The following is an 18,108-nucleotide window of genomic DNA, read 5'->3' on the forward strand; positions in this document are numbered from 1 at the left end:
TGCAAAGACAAAACTGAAACTGACCACATAAACATGGTTTCACTTAGGTTGTTTCACTTAGGTTTGGCACGAAATGTCGGTCATTTACATTGAATTAGTTCACTAGATAATGGCAACCAATATACCAATATACAATGGTAAATCTTTCACATCTCTATCAACTATTACAAAAACAGGTAGAGATTACAGATTAATTGGTACTCTATTTGTTTGGCTCATTGCCAATCAGCCATTTCTATAAATACCCTTTAAAGATGCATAAAAGTGCAAAAGTGCATTTTGATTTCAATATGGTTATGTTTCCCCATCTGTCAAGAATATTCACACAGAATTGATGCATAATTACTAGAATTCAAGGAATCCCCAGTTGGTAGTCACCTTGTTAGTGAAAAATTCCACAATTTTGTTCTATTTTAATGAATGGAAGGGTATAATTCATTAAATTCCTAAAAGGTAAGATTTTTTTCCAAGGTAAAACTATTGCAGTCACCTGGTTACTACATTAAATTAAGTACATTAATGAACCATTATGTTTCTTCAAGGAACATTTGAAATATTATATATCATATCAGTAGAATATTGGTTATCAGTACCACCAAAAACTTCATATCAGTTTGTACCTGAGAAAATAATATATGTCTATTAGTTCATGGTATTCCTAATTTAAAGAGACCATTTGGGTTGTTGTAGCTGGCCAAGTTCTCAAGCAGTTCCACTTAACAATGCAAGTAACCTTGATAGTCTTAACTAGATTATACTTTGGTGAGAGGTTCTTGTTTATCCAGTCACCAGTGGAAAACTGACAACACAGAGAAGAGTGATGTATGGAGGCACATATTTTTGGTAAATTAAAAAGCAAAATTTCGGTACAATAACAGTCAATTTTGGGTTCAAAACCAGTAAAGAAAATTAAATTTCTGTGTTATAGCGGTGAAAAATCTGATCAAAAGGTGCATATAAATTAACATTTTGGTGTTCAAATTGTGACTATATCCTAAATTTGATTTAAAAACTGCACATATTACGCAAAATAAACATACCCCTTCTAATAGCACATTTATGTAGTTACCAGAGCATTATGTTTATTCCTATATAAAGGGGCCCATTTTTCTCTCGCATATTTACAGCAGAATTCATCAATTTTCTGTGAATTGCATAACTCGCAGGATAATTCAGACCTCGGAAGGTGTCGCGCCGGTAAATAAACTCTAAATTTCGTGTTTAAGAGCTTATTTCGCATTTTGCATCATTTCGTGACAAAATAAGGTATCAAAATTCACCTCGCACCTTTCAAATACATGCAAAATTAACATTAAAATATGTTTTTTCACATTTCGTGCTTTCGTCAAAAACTAAATATGCATTCCTCTAGTGATGTAACCTCTGAGGGAGATAGACACAACAGAAAGAAAAAGCAATCACCTTTATTTTCTTTGTCTTCTCGTCAATCCATCTCTCCCTTTTGATCTTCTCTGCTGCCGTCTGCATCTCCTTCATCCTCTGCAGCTCCACCGCCTGCCTCCCCTCCACAACCTTCAAGCTATCCTGGTGTCTCTTATCCAGCGTCTTCACTTCCACCACCAACGCCTCACACTTCTCACTCAGTGTCTTCTTGTCAGCTATCAGCTGAAAGTTAAACCAAATAATATTGAACTAGTACAGAGAGGATTTATATACACATATTTAAAAGTTGATGAAAATTGTGTCTGTACTAGCTTCAGCCTCAGTCGGCATTCCATGCTGTATCAACCAAGATACCAAACCAGCTCCTGGCTTCCCGCAATGTAGATCTATCTGTGTGCTTAAACAATGGGGAAGGAACGTGTACAGAAAGATCTAAAATGAAATTAAATCTTACCTGGTGACATAGCTGAGGATAGTGGTCAGGCCTCCCCAATGGTTTAGTGGTAATATTGTCATCTTCATAAAGAAGCCCCAGGTTTGATACCAGGTGAAGGCACATAGAGGTTCGGATTCTGCTTTAAACTGTAGGCCCTGACAGTCTGTAGTCTATGAATGGACAAAGTGTACTTAAAAAACTCAAAACAGGAGACCGACCACGTTAGCACTGACACCAGGAAGTCTTCAAATCCTTCTTTAGTTCTCTCTATATGTTGTAGTGAATGAATGATTTATTTTACTTTGTGTTTCTGCCACTTTTGGCTAATTGTGAAGCTGAGGATGGATGGTGATACGATGAAATAGACGAAGGAAAAGCACAAACACACACAGACAGCACAAAATACTAGTCCCATAGAGGATTTTACTGGCCATGGATTCAGATGCCAAAACCTCGTTTGTCTGTAAAATGCAGTCCAGGGTGAACTACTTGGAAGTGAGAAAGGTTCATCTAAGTGTTCTGGTGAAGCAGGAGTTTGTATGTATTAGTACTCGTTAGTCATGGATAGTTTATCATTGTAAAGCTACACAAATGCAGTACAGTACAGGATTGATCCCTGTTGAAGCAATAATTTTTAAATGAGTTAATGTCAAATGCAAATGCTCTCAAACCCTCTGTAGTCCCATTCACAGTAGCACTAATTAAAATATACTTGTTCTTTGAAGTAACTAACCTTTTTAATAAATTTTAACCAAAAATTGAATTACTACCGTAGTGTACCTCCCAGTCTGGAGCTACCCTGTACAAAGAATGGGTTTATGCCAGCAGTATATGTTTCGAGTATGATGAGTTGTAAAGAAGAAGTAGGGGGAAGGAGCGAGAACGAAGGTAGATCGGAGATGAGAGTTTTTGGGGGAACAGTCTGTGTTTGGCTTGAAAACTAGGAGGAAGTAAAAAGAAAGTACGGGAGAGAGAAGGGAGTACAGTGTTAGAAGTTCAGGAGATAAGGATAGAAGTTCAGGAGATAAGGATAGACTGTGTGAGAATGAACATTGAAGGACCTATTGACCTTCTCTTCAAATACAAGACAGGTAATTCCTTTCACTAATTATTATCACCATGCCGATTCAGTCTTAACGTACATTAAACCCAATTTGTGTGTGTGTGTTGCCATTCATTTAAGAGTTGTATAGATTAACATTTATCTAGGTACCCCTCCAAATGTACTTTAAGCATCAGCGAGTGGCTATGAGCTAACGCTACCCCTATCTTCGATCCCGACACCGAGTGGGGAAAAAAGATATACACGCCACAAAGATATAGTTTTAATGAGAATTACTATAATATTTGTCAAAGCGCACTAGCAAGCAGAAGGATGCTATCAAGAAAATAGTAATAAAGTTTCACTCTAGGAAACATGTAAAAGTTTGTATGTACAGTGTCCAAGTATATTTAGTTTCCAAGTCCAATGAGGTACAAGCATTTTAGAATAGCCATTTTATCCAACTATTCCTCACTCCCTAATTGCTAAGGATCTTATGTTAGATCTTCCTACAAAAGATGCAAGTGTTCTTTGTGATTGTCCCTTAGTCTGTTTCAAAAAGGAAAGTAACTTATAATAAATCACGTACACATACTTTGTTTTAATTGAGAGACAATCAGAAAAAACAAATATACTAGATTCCCATGCAAAACAATTTATGTATCTGAAAGTTTCAAACATACATTGTGACTGAAAAAACTTTACCTAAGCAAACTTAGATTTCATCTACAAAAACTGTTTAATGCACTGCTTTAAATTTTTGGTTCAAAATACTTCTTCACTAAGAAAATCCACATGTTACGTCACATGATTGTGCTGAACACACAACTTCTCATTTTCATTCAGCTCATTCAGTTCACATGGTCAACCGGTTCATGTGCGAGGTGGTGCCAACAGAGAGAAGTAAAAAAATTGATACTAATTTTTCACTTTGTTCAATCATGGAACTGAAATAATGAATTGGCGAAATTCAGGTAAACCAACCTTTCTAAAATCCATACATACCACCAGGATTCTCACTCACTTTGCCAAACCAAATTTGCTGATTAATCCAGGCATTTTCAAATAACTTTCCAGACCATTTTACAATGCTCTAACATATTTGCATGCTAATCAAATAAATGAACATAATTGAAACATGTATGAAGAAAAATAAAATATAAAAATACTTTTACACAAAATATCTAGTCAAGAGGGCCTTAGAAAAATGTGAAATGTGTTTTCCTTAGTCTCTAATCCTGACAACAAAAACCTTAACTTTGCCAGGTTTTTGAATATTTTTACAAAATTCGACTATTACACGAAAAATTCACTAAGTCAAATCTTCTGACCTTTCCACACTTTTCAAATTAGTGGAAACCCTGGTAGATCGTTGGCTTTAGATTTTTCTAGGCCGGCAGCAGGCACATAGCCAGGGGGAGGGGGCTGAAGCCTCACCTGAAATCCTACAAATACACATATCAGGGTAGCTACGATTATTTTATTATGAAATTCCCTGACATATCCACGTTTTCCAGTCCAAAAATGAAATTTTTCCAGACATGTTTATCATCATGATTTTTGCTTTGGACCTTGTGTTTTTCAATTAAATAAAAAATCCATTAATTACATCACTTTCACAACTTTTTTTTTTTTAGAAAATTTCATTCTACACGCACAAGAACACATGAAAATTCGAGGAATAAAATGTAAAATTAAAATCGGCATCAAGTGTACTGGGTGCTACAATCTCGTGCATCTATCCTTCAGGCTAAGGTAACAAAGGGTACAATATTTCACCATAACAGATCTCCACAATATAAAAACAGAAAAAGTTCATAAACCACATAATCTTCATAAACCATACACAATTCTTCATTTTATAGAGGATTTATAGTGTCGTAGAAAAATGCTGCTCTTTTGCTAACATTTATAAGTACACAGCATCTGGAGAAATTCTATAGGAAATGCCAACAAGACTAAGATATATAAAATTAGATGACAATAACCTCATCTTCACCAACCTTTCCGATAATTATGATCATATTGTCAATGTACTTAATTATCAATCAGATATCTGAACTGTAAGTTTTACTTTAATATTCTTTCTAAAATTAGTGAATTATAAAGGTGAAAATTTAATTAAGAAATTCTAAGAAACCATTATTTTGCACAAGACTGAGAATCATAGCAACGAAAGAAACAAGTTTCTGAAGTGAATCTTTTTTGGGAGTGGAATCACAAGAACCTAATCCAGAAGTTGAAGTGAACTGCTTCTTCATTTTGCAAATTTTTCTTTTGCAGACTCCAAAATGCATGTAAATTCCAGATGATCAGCAAAATTCCCTGACATTTCCCTGTTTTCCAGACACGTAGCAACCTTGATGTACAGAATTTAAATAGTGTGTAGTGGTAATTAATTTTACTTCTATTAAGGCGAATAGGGACAATTACGCACCAGGCATGCATTTATTCCAATATCGTCGGAATGAGCAATGCTACTAAAAAGATCTCTGCCAGAAATGAAGAGTATGAATTTCTCCCCATGTGGCAAGTGGAAGCGGTTTCCTAAGTTGATTATTAAGCCTTATACGATTTTTGAAAAATATGATGAATTAGTATTTACCGAATCCCCATGTATTCCTTATGGGACATCAACTTCAACTTCAAGTTCAAGTTACGGCTCATCAAATGGGAGTTTCGACTTTTCCTACTACTATGACATAGTTCAACGTGTCCTTTTTTTCCGTCCATGTACTTTTCTACGTCATCGGATGTTTGATATTCCCGAGAGAATGAATAAAATAATGGTCCAATAAGCCTAGTGCATTTCTCCTTGCCTCCTACAGCCATCCTGGCAGTGTTGCCAAACCTGATGTGCACAATAGAGCTAAATTTCACCATTAATATAGCTAAAGAGGACTTTCAAGGAGCTAGATTAACAAAGGCTGCATAAAGTGCCTACTAGGGTAATTTTAGTTGTCAGAGGGGTGGGGGTGCTGCTATTACCGTTAGCTTTAAAGTGATGGCAATTTATTCTTAGTTTTCACCGCCTAGATTTAGCGGCATCACCCATCTCAATAATCCAATGATGTTAATATAAAATCGAAAATAAAGGGTTCCCGGATAACAAAATTGTCATCTTCATCTTAGCCACAGCACTATATATAAAAATACATGGGGAGGAAAGAAGAGGTGGGTGACGCAGCCTATAGCTATACGAATATCACATCACGTGCAAAATGTACACTCATGGCAAAAGTTGGTATTTATGGGCCGGAGCCAGTGGTGGCATCATAGTGGGGCAGAGGGCGGGTGCCACAGTTCACAGTCAAACGAGTGCATGAAAGAGTGGCTCCACAAGAGCGAAGTTGGCAACAGTGATCAGCAGCTGCCCCAGCGAGAAAGACCTAGGGGAAATTGTCCCTCCTCGCCCTAAACATCTTGTATAACAACGTGTAATATGCTGACAAATTCATCTTCATGGCTTCTACCATCCCCACACTTTTTCGCCTTTAGATGGCAGCTGCTGATAAGGGATGAAATAAAATTCTGGCTACGGGCCTGGCAGGCAGCCTTGCACATCAAATCATGTAACATTTTAGAGCCAAACTGCATCTTACCTGATCAATAAATTTCTGATGTCTCTGTATGGTAGACTCATATTCTTCTTTCTGTGTCTTCAGTCTCTGTTTCATGTCCTTGTCGGCATTCTTTGTGTTCCTGACGTTCACCTCCCGCTGCTGGTTGAGAGCATCCTGCAGCATCTTCACGCTGTTCGCCTTCTCTTCCAGCTGAAGCCTCAGTGTCAACACCTCGTGTGCCAAATCCACAGTGCCCATGTTCAGCAGCTCTTCCAGCCTACGAAACAAAGTTTTATTAGAAAGGACTTTATGTCAATCTGAATCAGACAAACTAACTGATTTCTGATGGTACTATTGTCTCTGGTACCTCATGACATTATGTTTTTAAATTTTGACATTAGCAATAACTAGGGAGACAAATTTATGGTAAATAAAAACAGAGGAGAGCGGTAAATAAAATGTTAGATCAGCGTTATATACCAGCGGTGGGGAAAAAAAACAGACTAATCTTATCGCTGCTACAGCTAGCAACTTCAATGAAACTGGAAGTTGAGTAGACATTCGGGGGAAGAAAGGAATGCAGCTTTACAGGGAGCGAAGTTTTCGAACTGAGATTATGTGCATGGGAAATCTCAATTTGCAGCGTCTTCCTGATGTGATCGAAGATAAAACGTTCTTCAGCTGCAAGTGGTAGGAAACTTTAGGCAAACGTTTTGTTACAAATCGACAGTTTGCGCGCACAACCTTGATTGCGGGTTTTTGCCTGATTTCTACTTAATTTGATGATATTTCACGGTTATTTCGCGAAAAAGCATTCATTTCGTGGAAAAGCACACATTTCGCATTACTTCGTGAATAAAACTCATGCATATTTCATCATTGGGGGTGTAGTTATGTCCAGAGTGTTGAAAATTGCCATCTTTGATTGTTGCAACAAAGTAATTATAAGTAGATAAAATTATATTCTAAACACATTTTTCACACACTATAGTCATGAAATAACATAAACTTTATCTTTTATGCAATTTTAAGTGTGTCTTGTAAATTTCATTGTGTTTTTACAGTGAAAACACTGCAAAAATTTATAATTGCAACCATGTGCATATTCTGTGATTTCATAATATTCTGGCACAGAAAAATATGCAATGGTCTGCTGTTGATCAGTGCCACAATTCCTTGTTGACAATTTTCAATGACATATATGTATAAGTATAATGTTCATCACCTGGAGTTGATCTCATTTTGTCAGAGGAGTAATTTTCATATTTCATTTTTTCCATGGCTTGGAGTATGGTTCAATTCAATGGTTCCATAGCAAGATTTATCATTTTTAATATGAGCTTGATAGCAAGGTTTTTCTGGGTATGCACTTCTCTTAAATGTTATAGGAAGTTGTCCATTAAATTATACGTAAATTTGTATATCTAGTGGAAATGTTATTTGTGTATAGAAGTTTTATGATTTATATCCACACATTATTCAAGTTCTATCTCACTTCTAGTGTAAAGTTTTGTGTGATATGCTTTTGTACTTTGTTGTTTTAATTTGGTTTATTTTACTTCGGATTTCTGCCACTTTTGGCTAATCGTTAAGATGATGAGTGATATGATAAAAATGATGAAGGGGGACACACAAAAACACCCATACCCAGGCTGGGATTCGAACCTGGGACCCCTGGCATTGTAGCACTCTGTACTAACCACTCCACCATGTTGTTATTCTCAGATTTCCTTTAGAGTACAGAGTTTTCAAAATTACTTAAATATAACAATCATCATATGCAAGTTTCAGATTATGGCTTACATAAAAAAAAAAAAAACTGCATGGTAAGACAGCTCTTCGATTGATTGACTGGGGTTTATTTTATTTTGCATTTCTACCACTTTTGGCTAATCACAAAGATGAGGATGAGTGACGATATGATGAAATTGATGAAGGGACACACACAAAGAACACCCATGCAAAGGCCGGTATTCAAAACCAGGATCCATGGTGTCGTAGCATGGTGTGCTAATTATTCCCACTACGGAGGCCAGAGACAGCTCTTCGAGAACATAGAGCCTGACAATTTCTAGGGGTCAACACACCGAGTCCCATTGCCATTGTTATCTGGCTTTCTAGACCGGAGTCCATTATTTCTTTTCACTTAGCCTGCCAATTGACCTTGAGATGCTGGGTCAAAACAGAAATTCTATAACTCTCACTGGGAACCAAAGATGGGATGGCTCACACCAAAAATGATAGCACTAAACATTCGGCTATGTGCAAGTTCTGGAGTTTGAACAAAAAGTGATTGGAAAGTTAATTTAAAATTTTTCATAGTTATTCTTCCTGCATTAACAGGTCAAAATGTTCCATGTTTCTTGCTGAGTTATGTAAGTAATATAAAACAGATTTTAAATAGAAGTGCACTATCTTTCTTCTTAACAATGCTTTCTTGATGTCCTAAGCAGTTACACATTTATTAATTTGGCAATTGGTCATTCAACTCCTGTATAATTAAATTTTTGATCATTTTAATGTCAATTACAGCTTGTATTTTGGGGAAAATAATGTGAAAAGAGAAAAATAACACCAATTTCTGTAAAAAAAATAAAGCCAAACATTCAGCTCCATAACAATAAGTCTCGAAAGTGGTTAGGATTCACCCTCTTCATGTGTGGTTCTCAAAGAAAGAAGCTAACTTTTCATTAATGTAATTAACTATCTGACTTCGATAGGTTTTTGCCTTTAAAAAAGGGAAAGTTTATTAAAAAATATTTAAAAAAATAGGTACCTGGAATTTTTAGTTTTTACATTTATAAAAACAATAAAAATTGATAGAATTATGAAAGTAAATCCAGGCAATTTATAGAAATATCAGATTCATAGTTATTTCTACTTTATGAAAACATTTATGCCTACACTCCCAATATCTTCATGCACAGACCGGCTGCATTCACAATATTTCACAGAAGTTGAACCATTTTACAAACCTTGGAATAGCATGCAGATCACCGCTTGCAACTTTCTCTTGCAAAGGGCTGAGGGATGCCCTTGAAGGAGAGACGGGAGAATTAAAAGACTTGTCAACTTCATCCAGAAATGAGAGGAGATCTCTGAAATAGAAATACATAATTGAGCATCAGCAGGATAAAGTGGAGATAGAACAAATGTCTGACTTCTGTGCAATTAAATTCTAACTCTTTTTAGTGACACGTCTACCACAAACCAGAAGAGGAAATCTTACAGGCATTGCCAGCCAGTATATCCTGTAGGCAATATAAATTTTAACTTTTAGCCCACTGTCAGCACAAACTTCCAAAATTGTGCAAACTAATTGTTAGTTATCTATGTACGCTAACAGACACCCTCTATTTCCTGGTCATGTCCTGCATTTAAATCCTATATCCAGCATCAGGAAGGAAATGTCCTATATTTTGTGCATCACAAAATCTGCACTAAAAATGAATCTTTCAGTTGAAGAAATAGAGATAATCGCATAAAAATTAATTTATCTCCTGACGACATATGCTACCCTACAATCTGGCAAAATTGATTAAATACATGGGACAGCTTGCTGAGCAGCAGGAAGTAAAAACTTACCATATCGCAAATATTTAATGTGTCTTTTCATGCCAGAATAGAAATAACGTTCACATAGATTCTGTAAATGGTTCAACATGGCAACTTGTTACACATTTCCTAGTACATTTACTATGAACGATTGTGCCCTTCATTTTGCCTCAACATTATATACCTTTTTTAAATTGTTCAATGTGGAAATATGTGTTTTAGATGGAAAGGGTCTTTTAACTTCAGGGACTTTTAATTTGTAACAGAATATGGAGGCAACAACAGTTTTGGGCATAGTTTTTTAATTCCTGTTTAACCCATATCCTTATTCCTGGTTTTTAAAATATCTTGATGTGGCTATGGAAAGCTTTTCGTAGTCGAAGTTTTAGACCTGAAGAAGAGAACAGTAGATTCTCGAAACGTCTTATTGTAAATAACATAGTCACAAAACGTAACTACCTTTTTTGTGTTTTTTGAATATTTTTTAAATTTTAAAAATACGAGTTATATTGCTATTGTGAGTAATCCGCACATTCATAATGAGTTATTATATACCTGCTTTTGAAAAACCGCTACGATATTCCAAAATCTGAAAAAAAATTGCACCTGTTTAGAAGTCCTTCTAGAGCATTCATGTGAATCTTCGTGTGGTTTGCTTTCTCTAGATATTATTAATAGTTTAATAGACATAGTAGCCACAAAACAATAGATAATATCTAGACAACAGCGAGAGCAAACCACAGAAAGATTCATGTGAATGCTCTAGAAGGACTTCTAAGCAGATGCAATTTTATTCAGATTTTGAAATAACATAGCAGTTTTTCAAAGGCAGAGGAGAATATGAAATCAGCTTCCCTGGCATCAGGCAAAGATCTTACAGCAGAACAATAGAACCATCTACTGTATTGAACATGAACGATTTGCCCTTTTTATAATACTTGTGAAGGTAAGAAAGAAGAGTATTGAAAGAGATTTAAATATCAGATTTTACCAATACTGATAGGTGAACTGACTTGATCAAACACACTGAAACAACACAATCTGCAACTTACTTCAATTTTGCAGAAGATGGAGATGCATTGCTGGTAGATTCATTTGCATCTCCACTCGGAATGAAGGGTCTGACTGCTGAATCGCCAAAGCTAAATTCCAACTCCAGAGCAGATTGCTTCAGCTCATCGAGTGTTTTCACTGAAAAAGGAAACAATATTTAACGGATTACAGAATTGGTGCACGCAAGTGGGACTCAATGCTTTAAATGGATGTTCTGCACTGTACTATTTTTCATATGATATTTCTGTTTACTATTCCAAGTTATAGCTGAGGCTGAGCATGCAACAGTCACGTATGCTACCAATTCGCTCATAAGCCATTTATGTTCTAAGTTAATTTAAATTATTATTATCAATTATTGTCTCAATAGTATTAGTTAAGCCATACATATATTTCTTTACAGGCTTGATTCTTAAGCAAATTGAAATACAAGAAGTACATTATTACATAGAAAAATCTTATATTGTAACAATATTAAAATAAAGAAAATAAGGGGTAACATGTAATTTATGTGAAAAAGCTTAATCATATAATACAAAATAAATACATAAAATGTATTAAATCTTTTCAAACTTACGTGAGTGAGTATATGTTAATCCGGATGGTGTTTCGGAGGTCAATACTTCCTCCTTCTTCAGGTCTAACTAGATGTCTAGACACCGGACATGATGTCACGTGAAATAGTGTTAAATAGGGATATGGTTGAAGGAATCGGTATGAGAATGCGGGAGGGAATATGTAGGACAAACGGGAAGGAGCATGCGAATCCGATGGTGTGAGCATGATAAAGATATCAGAGAAGGGGTTCCAAAAACCGGCCTCGAGGAACACATTATTGAGAGCAAGCATAGAATTATAAAAAGGAAAGTTATTAGGGAAATTAGTAATAAATTGGACCGGAACATATATGAAGCTGCATATATATGCAGAGGAAGTGGCAAGAAGCTCAATAGGGATGATGGTAAATTGGAAGAGGGGTGGATACATTTCCTTAGAAAATGGGATTCTTCTTCTTCTTCTTTTGCTCTACAGCCCTTGGTGGGCTCTGGCATCCCAAACAATCTTCCTCCACCTCGTTCTATCTTGAGCTACATTTTTCCAATTGCGTATATTCATCCTTCTCAAATCTTCCTCAACCGCATCGATCCATCTTCCCCTCGGTCTTCCTTTTGGCCTTGTTCCCCACAATTTCTGATTGAATACCAGGCGTGGTAGCCTATCCTCTTCCATTCTCATCAGATGTCCTGCCCATCTTAAGCGTTGAGATTTTATATATCTCACCACATGTTCATATTGAATCAATCCTTCTAACTCCATATTATTCCTAATTCTATAGGATCCATCTTCATTCCTAACGGGGCCAAAGATCTTACGTAATATCTTCCTTTCAAAACACATTACCTTGCTTCCTGCTTTAGATGTAAGTTTCCAAGATTCTGCACCATATGCTATAACTGGTCTAATAAGTGTCCTATACAGTCTTAATTTTGTGTTCCTAGAGAGGTTTTTTGACTTAAATAATTCTATATGTGCATAATACTGTCTATTTCCAGCCTGTATCCTTTGGTTAACAATCTCTTCTTCTTCTATGTTGTTATGTAGAAGAGCTCCAAGGTAAGTAACAGTGGGTACTCCCTCAAAGTGATATGTGCCTACATTCAAAGCCAGAGAGTTTCGTCTGGCTGGCGATCTGGACATTCTCATATATATCTTGTTTTAGTTTCATTAATTAATAGTCCTATTTCTCTGGATTTACTATCTATCTTTAAAAAAGTGCTCTTAAGATCTGCAAGTGTCCTTGATATTATCACAATATCGACAGCATAAGCAAGTATGTGTTGTTTTGTAGAATATACTCCCCCTTTTTTGCAGTGGACTGATAATATCATGTAGTACAATAATGAAAATTAGGGTGGACAGAGCATCCCCTTGCCTCACTCCTGTTTCTATGTTAATGGTTGGTGAGACTTCTCCCTGCACCATGACTCCCGCTGTTGTATTTTCCAAGGTTACCTTTATCAATCTTATTAATTTATCTGGAAATCCTACTTTCTTGAATACTTTCATGATCCCAGCTCTGTGTAAGCTATCAAATGCTCGTTGATAGTCTATAAATAAAAAGTGTAGATCTATATTTTGCTCATAGAATTTTTCCATAATTTGAGATATGGTGAAGATGTGATCTATGGTAGATCTATTTGGACAGAATCCACATTGATATTCCCCTAGGATTTCTTCTGCCTGCTTAGATGCTCTCATATATAGGATATTGGAAAATATTTTGTATCCAATATTTAATAGTGTTATCCCCCTGTAGTTGCCACAATTCCTTTTATCACCCTTTTTATGGATGGGGAAGATAACTCCATATTTCCAACTACATGGTATTTTCTCTTGATCCCATATCATGCAAACTAGCTCATGAACTTTCTTCCAAAGTGTTTCTCCACCCTTTTTAAATATCTCCGCAGGGAGCAAATCTTCTCCAGGTGCTTTATTATTATTTAATTTTAATATTGCACACTTTACTTCTTCAAACGATGGTCTTTGTACCTCACATTCTGTAACTTGGGTTTGGTCTTCATCTGCATTATCTGTTATATTAAATTTAGATTCATAGAGCTCCTGAAAATATTCTGACCATCTTTCCAGACATTTGGCTTGATCCGTAATAAGCTTCCCATTTTTGTCTTTACATAGGTTTAACCTTGGTTGATATCCAATACTAAGATTTCTAACAGCTTTGTACATTTGTCTTGTATTACCCTCTGTCTGATGTTCCTCTATTTTCCTTACTCGCTCCTGCATCCAATATGTATTTTTCCTCCTACAGATTTTAGTCGCTTCCTTCCTAGCATCTTTATATGCATTCATCGATGCTCTTGTTTCTCTTTGAATCATCTTTTTCCGTAACTCATTTTTCTTCCCTATTAGTACTCTACACTCTTCATCATACCAATCTTTTCTGTTAGATCTCTTCCTTTGCCCTAATATCTCTTCTGATGTTTCAGTCAGAGTTTTCTTCATATCATTCCATATTTCCTCAATGCTATTATTTTCATTCTCATCACTTAATTGTTGGTGTATTTGTTCCTGAAAAGCTCTCTTATCGCAGTCTTTCTTTAACTTTTCTATATCCCAACCAGTTCTCCTTTTCCCCTTGATTTTGCCTATATTAGACAATCGTTGCCGCAATATAGATTTGACTAGGAAGTGATCACTGTCACAGTTGGCCCCTCTGCGTGTTTTAACGTCTATAACAGATGTGGCATATCTGCTGTTCACCAGAACATGATCTATCTGGTTTGTGTATGTTCCGCCGGGAGCTCTCCAGGTGCCTTTATGAATATCTTTCCTAGGGAATTGGGTACTTTTTGCAAGCATTTTATTTTGTATACAGTACTGTATTAATCTCCAACCATTCTCACTGGTGACTGAATGTAAAGAATTCTTTCCTGCCACTTCTTTGACTTCAGATTCTCTTCCAATTTTTGCATTGAAGTCACCCATGACAAGTAGTATATCATGTCTACTTGTACTTTCATTTAACAAGTCCAACTCATCATAAAATTTTTCCTTGTCCAGTTCTTCTGCATCCTCGTTAGGTGCGTAAGCAGAGATGATGGAGATGTTATAGAACTTGCCTTTAAGTCTAATTTTACACAGTCTGTCATTTACTGGTATAAATTCCATTAGTGATTTCCTAGCTTCTCTACTTATTATAAAGCCTGTACCCCTGTGTCCTCTTGTTTCAGCACCACTGTACAAAACTGTACAGTTTCCCTTGTCTATCTGACCACTCCCAGGCCATCTTATTTCTTGCAGTGCCAGAACATGCAACTTATATTTTATAAATTCATCAACAATTTCTGGTAGCTTACCAGCTTGTAGCATTGTTTGCACATTCCATGTCCCCATCCTGAGATCATTTACCTTAACTCGTAGCCGTGTTCGTCTTCTGGTTACCTCCCATATCCGAGGCTCATTGTTGGGTCTCTGAACAGCGGATATTTTCCGAGGATTGGGTCGTCAGCCCAATGCCTCAACCCCCAACCTGGAGGACCAGGATTTGTATTGGGTTTACTCCCTTAGAGAGATTGGCTTCACCACGCCTTACAGAGCTCTCTCTACCCATGGTTTTCTTTCAGGGATTTCCTTGGAAAATGGGATAATGCTGGTAAAAATTACGCTAAGTTGGGTTTTCATGTCACCGCCGAAGTTTTGAGAGTTGTAGGGGAAGAATGCAAATTCTCATTGGATTGGTGACGTTGCGTTGAGGGGAATCAGTCCCGTGGGGGAGGAGGTCATCTCCAACTCTGCACGTGTAGACCATTGCCCACGTGCTTCACCTTACTGCAGGATGGGAGTTCCTCGGCTGCCATGTGGGGACATGGTTTTCAGTCTTTTAGTTTTGAATATGAGTATTTTTTAGAATGTTTTACCTGGATAGGGATTCTTACGATTTTAATAACTAGGATTTTTAAGTGTTTTTTACCGATTCCTACACCCATATCCCTATTTAACACTATTTCACGTGACACCATGTCCAGTGTCTAGACATCTAGTTAGACCTGAAGAAGGAGGAAGTATTGACCTCCGAAACACCGTCCAGATTAACATATACTCACTCACGTAAGTTTGAAAAGATTTAATACATTTTACCTATTTATATTGTATTCAATAGTGAGTAATACGCACTTCCTCATTATGTTGTTAATCATATAATTTAAAATTTATCACATTTACACAAAAGAATGCTTTTGTAGATGGTTCATGTTAGATTGCATTAGAAAACAATAATACGTTATGTAATAATGCATATTGGAGTCTATTCCTTTCTTTTTAATTTATAAACAAAAATAATCTCAAATATTAAACAATGCTTGCCTTCACAGTGTAAAATGGCTGACACATTTTTAATGAAAGAATGTGGAAATGATGAGCACAACTAATCTTTGTTGGATTCACAGCTCAAAAACAAAATAAATTGCACTCTAATTCTGTGCCCATCGTCATCACGACACCCCAAGTTCAGAGCCTAAGCCTATTGTCTTGTAATGAAGACATGTTGGACTTGATTTCCAGCAAGATACATTATTCTCTTTCAGTTAATTGGAAGCCTGGCACATTCAAAAACAAAGAATATTCTTGCTTGATCCTTTATATCAGTGGTGTATGCTGAGTCCAATACTGAAATGTTGGAATTGCAAAATTGGGGGGGGGAGGGAGGGAACTCTTCCTTGCTTATGTTTTGGAATTTTTGAATGGAAGTCACATTGTGTCCAATTATTGCCTCGTTATAAAAATTGAATTCTGCAATCACAAAATAATAATAATTATTATTATTTCTGGTGATGTTCAAAAACATAGAAATGTAATCAAATGTAAAAAGAAAATATGGGGGGAGGGGATTATGGTTAATGGCAAAGGAAGGCAAATAGGATTATTGATATTTGCACCAGAACCTGAAGTGGAAAATGTTAGCTGGAAGAATGTTTGGTCGAGACTTGAGGTTGGGATGATGCTTCTATGGTTTAACATGGTAAGAATGAGACAACAGGGAGATGCTTTTTGAAAATTTTCTTATCTGGTTGAATACCATCCCGTTGCATTCCCCTCACTTCAAGCATTGCTTTGCACAAAAACAACATACTCAAAATTGAAAATTTACTGTTATTCCTAGAAATTCCCAATGGAGGAGAAAAAAGAAAGAAAGGCACACTCAGCTCTGACACTTGGTACAAAACTAGTATTAAAGAATTGAGAAGGCTTGGAATGCTACATAACTCCCCCTTCTCCTGTGTTCATTCTTGGCATCTATAAGGAAGCCCCAAGTTACAAAATCCAAACAAAATCAGGTTGCCAGGTCCTGAAACACTATAATGTTCTTACTGAAATTAAATAACAATCTTATGTACATTGTCATCGATTTTTATTTTGTATTTCAGTCTAGGCATCAGGCTTCACAAACAGAATAGAATATATGCTCCTGCTCCATTAGGTACGGTTTTGTCACTACTTCAACCTATTTCGCTCATGACTAAGTTCACACAAAAGTCACATTTATGTAGTTTATTTTTCTAACCTGAATTTGCTTCCTCCTCCTCCAACAACTTCAGGGTCTCCACTATTTCATCATAGGTGGATGGGTAGTTGCCTCTGCAGTCAACCTCGCCAATACATGGATTATCTTTCTCTGGCAAGTCCTTGAAGTGAAAATTAACAAACATCAACATCTGATAGAAAATGCAATATAACAGGCATATCCAGAAAGTACAGATACACTGTGTGTAGGCCGAAGGGAAATTTTATTATGCATATGTGGCTACACTGGTTTTGACACTGACCCTGATACTTTCTTCTTGCATTTGTTCAATAGTGCTACATTGAGCTTTGTTCGAGTAACATGTGATTGAAATGGCAGCACCGATCGAAAATTCCACCAAAAGCAAGGTGCATACCATCATGCAGTTTCTCAACACACATGGTGAGTGTTCAGCAGACATCCACACATAAAATGCCGATGTATATGGAAACATGGGTGTTGCCAGAAATTTTTGCAGGGATGGTCGGGTCATTGATAAAACTTTCATAATAGAAATAACAACAATAATAATTATTACTACCACAGTTACATTATTATACAATAATAAATATTACAAATTAATAAAATAAAGCAAATTTTATTCTCCAAATGAATTGTTATTTATATAAATGGAGACAGACTGCTACTCGATCCACCAGACAAGTGAATATCCAGCACAATTGCCTTCCATTATTTTTTAACATTTCATACAGTTAGGGTACTGGAATTCACAGTTATGTATTTTGTTATTAACTTTTACTATCGTTGAAGAAAAGACTTTTAAAGTTAAGGAGAAATTTTTCTCATAAAATATATATTGTGTGAGCTCTCACCTAAAAGTATAATTTTGGGAATTGTAGAATATTAAAATATAACCTTATTCCTGTATTTTTCACTATTTTTTCTTTGATCTAGTGCACTTTTAATTTTGGCTATTCTGTTTCAATATTAACTAAATGAACTCTATTTC

General features: G+C 36.1%; 1 protein-coding gene across 2 annotated transcripts in view; it reads right to left on the bottom strand.

The window, feature by feature from the left end:
* dila (centrosomal protein dilatory) overlaps positions 1 to 18,108 on the bottom strand; it is a 229,124-nt gene that overhangs the window by 20,672 nt on the left and 190,344 nt on the right. For both annotated transcript variants that reach the window (XM_083136028.1, XM_083136026.1), the window contains exons 5-9: positions 17,139 to 17,259; positions 11,053 to 11,191; positions 9,421 to 9,543; positions 6,485 to 6,722; positions 1,423 to 1,626 (exon numbers count right to left, since the gene is read on the bottom strand). In XM_083136028.1, coding sequence (XP_082992154.1) covers positions 1,423 to 1,626; positions 6,485 to 6,722; positions 9,421 to 9,543; positions 11,053 to 11,191; positions 17,139 to 17,259 — 825 coding nt within the window. The remainder of the gene's footprint in view (positions 1 to 1,422; positions 1,627 to 6,484; positions 6,723 to 9,420; positions 9,544 to 11,052; positions 11,192 to 17,138; positions 17,260 to 18,108) is intronic.

The sequence above is a fragment of the Lepisma saccharinum genome, chromosome 14, assembly GCF_977018435.1.
Source record: "Lepisma saccharinum chromosome 14, izLepSacc3.1, whole genome shotgun sequence".
Lineage (NCBI taxonomy): Eukaryota > Metazoa > Arthropoda > Insecta > Zygentoma > Lepismatidae > Lepisma > Lepisma saccharinum.